This window comes from Cyprinodon variegatus, unplaced genomic scaffold, assembly GCF_000732505.1.
Source record: "Cyprinodon variegatus isolate N-32 unplaced genomic scaffold, C_variegatus-1.0 Scaffold408, whole genome shotgun sequence".
In the NCBI taxonomy this organism is placed as follows: Eukaryota; Metazoa; Chordata; class Actinopteri; order Cyprinodontiformes; family Cyprinodontidae; genus Cyprinodon; species Cyprinodon variegatus.
The window spans coordinates 369492-373851 of NW_015150861.1; the positions used below are offsets into that span (position 1 = coordinate 369492).

General features: G+C 37.6%; 1 protein-coding gene across 2 annotated transcripts in view; it reads left to right on the top strand.

Annotated features, from left to right (window-relative positions):
• Positions 1–356: 356 nt before the first annotated feature.
• The window catches only part of LOC107093108 (zinc finger protein OZF-like), a 14795-nt gene continuing 10791 nt past the window's right edge, over positions 357–4360 (top strand). For both annotated transcript variants that reach the window (XM_015387939.1, XM_015387940.1), the window contains exon 1: positions 357–647. In XM_015387939.1, the coding sequence (XP_015243425.1) occupies positions 557–647 (91 nt within the window). In that variant the 5' untranslated portion in view covers positions 357–556. The remainder of the gene's footprint in view (positions 648–4360) is intronic.

A 4360-nucleotide genomic window follows, 5' to 3' on the forward strand; every position in this document is an offset into this window, starting at 1 on the left:
TAGATAGATAGATAGATAGATAGATAGATAGATAGATAGATAGATAGATAGATAGATAGATAGATAGATAGATAGATAGATAGATAAACTTTATTCCGGACTCATGGTCCAATAATTACATAAATTACTCTTTCTATTTTCACAAATTGTATTTATTTACACCCACAGTCTATTGTTGGTCTCATTAAAGCCTAATAGATATGCACCAATGATTGTTTACTTGCTCCCCATGCTATTCCTGCTGCAGATATCCAGTGCCAATAAGCATCGACACATGGCTGCTGTGTGGGCGGGACTTCCGGGTCCTTTGGCATGTCGGTCCTAATGCGCAGACTCCTCAGTTCGAAGAGTGTTTTCTATAGAGCTAATCGGAGCCTCGTCCTTCATGTTTGCTCAGGTTTGTTTCTACCTAGAAGTAGCCGGGGTGTTAATAAAGCTGTAAGATAAAAAGTGCATCAGTGGGTGATCTCTGGAAAGAAGAGAAACTGTGTGGAGATCATCTGTAACTGCTTAGTTACTGTTACAGGAAAGTTTGTAGAGAGATAAGCTAACAGAGATGTGGAGACATCAGGTCAAACAGCGACTGGATGCAGCAGAGGAGCAGAGTCATGAAGTACTGGATGCTGCTTCCAGCTCCGAGGATTCCGGTTGGTCTATTTTCATTTTTGTTTTGTTATGGTCTGGTTTGAACTGGATTCCTGGTTTGACCACTCAATGTATTTGTGGCTTGAAAGGGTGGAGATGTTCTGTCGAGACGCGTTCTGAGCTGCTAGCTGCAGACAGAAGAGTTGATGCAGCATGAGCGTCCAAACCATAGACATAAGGTAGACGCGCATCGACAGCTTTCGCCTATGGGCGCTGACGTGATTCGGTGGCGCCATCTTGGGGCGGTCGACAGTGGTGTTGAGCAGGAACAGTTCGAATCAACTTTAACTCGCTGAATGTTGAACTAAATTTCACTTTTATTTATTTGCTGAAAATAAATGTTTCAGTGCCTTTAAATATTCTCAGTGGGGTAAAGAGTAATAGAATATTCTGATCAGATGCATGTTGCAAAGCACAGCCACAAACATATTTAGACAGGTATACACACATATATACACACATCTCTCTCTCTATAGATAGATAGATAAATCTCCTTCTATTTATAAATATACTGTAAAAACATTAAAATACTGTAATAAATTTCCACAGCTGTATTCATTATTTATTTTTCAGATGCACAGCATTTACATTTGTAAAAACATTGTACAGTATTTTATTTATTTTGAACTCTGCCACTGATTCTGTTGTATTTATACACCTTTTAAGGTGAACATTTAGTGACCTTTTTATCTGTAATTCTATCTATATCTATCTATCGATCGATAGAAAGATAAAGTGTTTCGCCGATGCCATTTTTTGGCCCCGATCCTGACTGTGCAGTATTTGCCGATACCATCTGTTTGAAATTGATGTCTGTATGTGTATGTATGAAGAACTGCAGACTACTTGGATGTAAAATAATTGCCATCATGGCTTTGTCAAGCTGCTGCCTACCTTTCTGAAGCAAGAAAAAGACTAATACAAAGTGAATCCAGTAGAACTTTTTATTGTCTGCCTGGAATGGGTGACAATAGTTGAATAAAGTTTTGGCTGTCAAAACGGTATCAAAGCTACTTGTTGGTAGTCGCTGATACCGATACCACCATTTTAGTGCTGGATTGGGGCCCTGTGGATATCTATCCGTCATTACACTGTCACAAGTACAGAGCAATGACATTTTCTCTGCATTTCACCCATCCACTTGGGGAGCGGTAGGCTGCCATTGTGCGGCGCCCAGGGAGTAGTGTGGGGTTAGGGGTCTTTGCTCAGGGACCCGGAGTGAAGCTCAAACTCAGAACTCTATGAAAAGCCTATAAACTGCTATAAATGATCAACTGTATTTTTTTTAACTTTTTCTGCCAACCTGTATGTGTTTAAAATAAAAAGCTGTTCTCAAAAGCACCGTTTATATAATCTCGAAGGAAATAAATTGTTTACAGTCTAACTCGCTTCCAGATGAGGTAGAAATGTATTTAAAATTTAAAGTGTGTCCTAAAAACAAAGCAAAACAACAACAAAAGAATTATATGGGGAAGAGTGAAATCTTGATTCATGATTCAGTCAATATATTGTGATGTAATATATGTGATGTTTTGGGCTAGGGGAACAAATGCAGAACCTGCTGGGCTCAAGTATTAAAAGAAGCACAAGAGAGCCTCCAGGCTGACTATTATATATACAATCAATTGAGAGGTTTAACTGTAGAAAAAAAATCTGGTTATCATTTTACCTATTAACAGCTATGCTGCAGAACCTACTTTCTAATTAATTCTTATCAAGCTTACCCCACTCGGTTGTAAGAGTAAACAAGGAAAAAGATAGAAATAGTAATAAAATCTAATTTTCTAAAATGTAAAAGATTATCTAAACGATCAGTGGTCCCTGAAAAATCAACAAAACACAGATCAGAAACGATTAACAGGTGGAATACCGCAGGTGATGCCATAATTGTCTGTTCTTAATGCAAATGATAAAATGTGGCGTCCACAGACAAACAGACGGGAATAAGATATGACGGCTGACCTAATAAAACATGGTTACAGGGTCATAATTGCGACATGAAAAAAACATCAACAATAACAATTCCAAATTTTAAATATTACAATCCTAATTAGAGGATAAGCATCATGGCAACATCCAAACAACATCCCAGGTGATGGAGTGTTTTTCTCTTCCTCTAATTTAATCTGTGAGCACAGTCTGTGTGCAGATTCTGAGGCTTTCAGAGGCTTCCATGTTGCATTTATTCGATCCCCAAACTTCAATTTCTCATAATATGTCACATTACCCATAGACAACAGACACGTGCTGGACAGATCTTAGGCCAGGATAAATTATAAAAAAATTTTCTGACCCATTTTGTTTTACTTTTGGAGCATTTTCATCGGGCAACCACACAGCCACCTAATTTCTCCAAACAGCTAGTTGATTGTTTACTGACTTCTTATCTGCCTTTCTCTTCATGAAAACATATCAAACAGCCATAAAGTGTGATACCCACATGGTAATGGTAGCTGGCTGCTTACTCTAGGATTTAAATTCTACCATGAATACATAAAAAGTAACCTTTCCGCATCAGTAGGTACATGATTCTAATTTAATCAGTTGAAATGCGCCTAAATAAATACATTTTACCCCCTTTGTACATAAGGGGGCAGTAGTGATGGTGAGATGAAGCCTCATGACACATTTGAACTATTTGGCCAAATTGCTTCAACTATCCCCACAGTTCATGAAGCTTCATGTGAATATGTCACCACCTACTGGTGGTGTGCAGAACTACAGGTAATAATATTATCTGTGATTTATTTTGCAATTGTTTTTTCCTATTTAAGTTTGTTTGAAACTGTTAACTGATTGGTCTGTATAATAAAATCTTTTTTAAGTGTAAAATGTCTTTGAAGAGAACAGTCAGTTAAGGTACACTGTTTTTCTGCCATTTTAGTGAAATAAGCTCAATCAGACAGTGAAAGTTTGTGCAAATTGGGCAACGATGAGCAAAATGAAAGGTGTTATTCATTTTTATTCCAAAATCTTCCCCTGAAGTTTTTCTGCATTTTTTGGTTTTTATCGGGTTGGAAGTTATGTGTTCAACCAATCTTTTGGTTAAACTAACCAATCTAATTTGGCAGTGTTTTTACCCAATCTATTTTTGTATTGGGGCAAACCAATACCAATTAGTCACATTAGGCAAAACTTATTGTGTTTTATTGCAACTTTCAAAAGTCCGAGGTGGGTTTTTAACCAACAACTTGTCTTACTGTTGACTCCATTAGCAAGGTGACAGCTTCATAGAAAGCAATGCTACTTAATACTGATTTTACATCTGTAACTAGTAGCTTGCTCAGTTTTGATCGTTACATTGTTTAATTTAATCAAACTAGTTTGAACCAACTAGATTGGTTGTTTTTCCAAGCATTCTAAGCTTAGAATATATCCAAACTCTATCCAACTGACAGCAACTCTCCTGTAAACTCCCACATCTTGACTGAATACTGAGGCTGTTTAAATGCCTGTTGAAGTTCTGGTCAAGCTGAACTACTTCTCGAAGCTGTTTTTGTCTCATGAGGCAAAAATTCGCAAATCTTTTTTTGGACAGTACCGTATTTTCATGACCATAAAGCGCACCGTACTAAAAGGCGCAGTCTCAGTTATGTGTGCTATTACTGTATTTAACACACACATAAGGCGTACCGGACTATAGGGCGCGGGTTTTATATACAGGTACATGTCCTCTACTACGTTTAAATACCTCTGCGTATTTAAAAATAGAGCG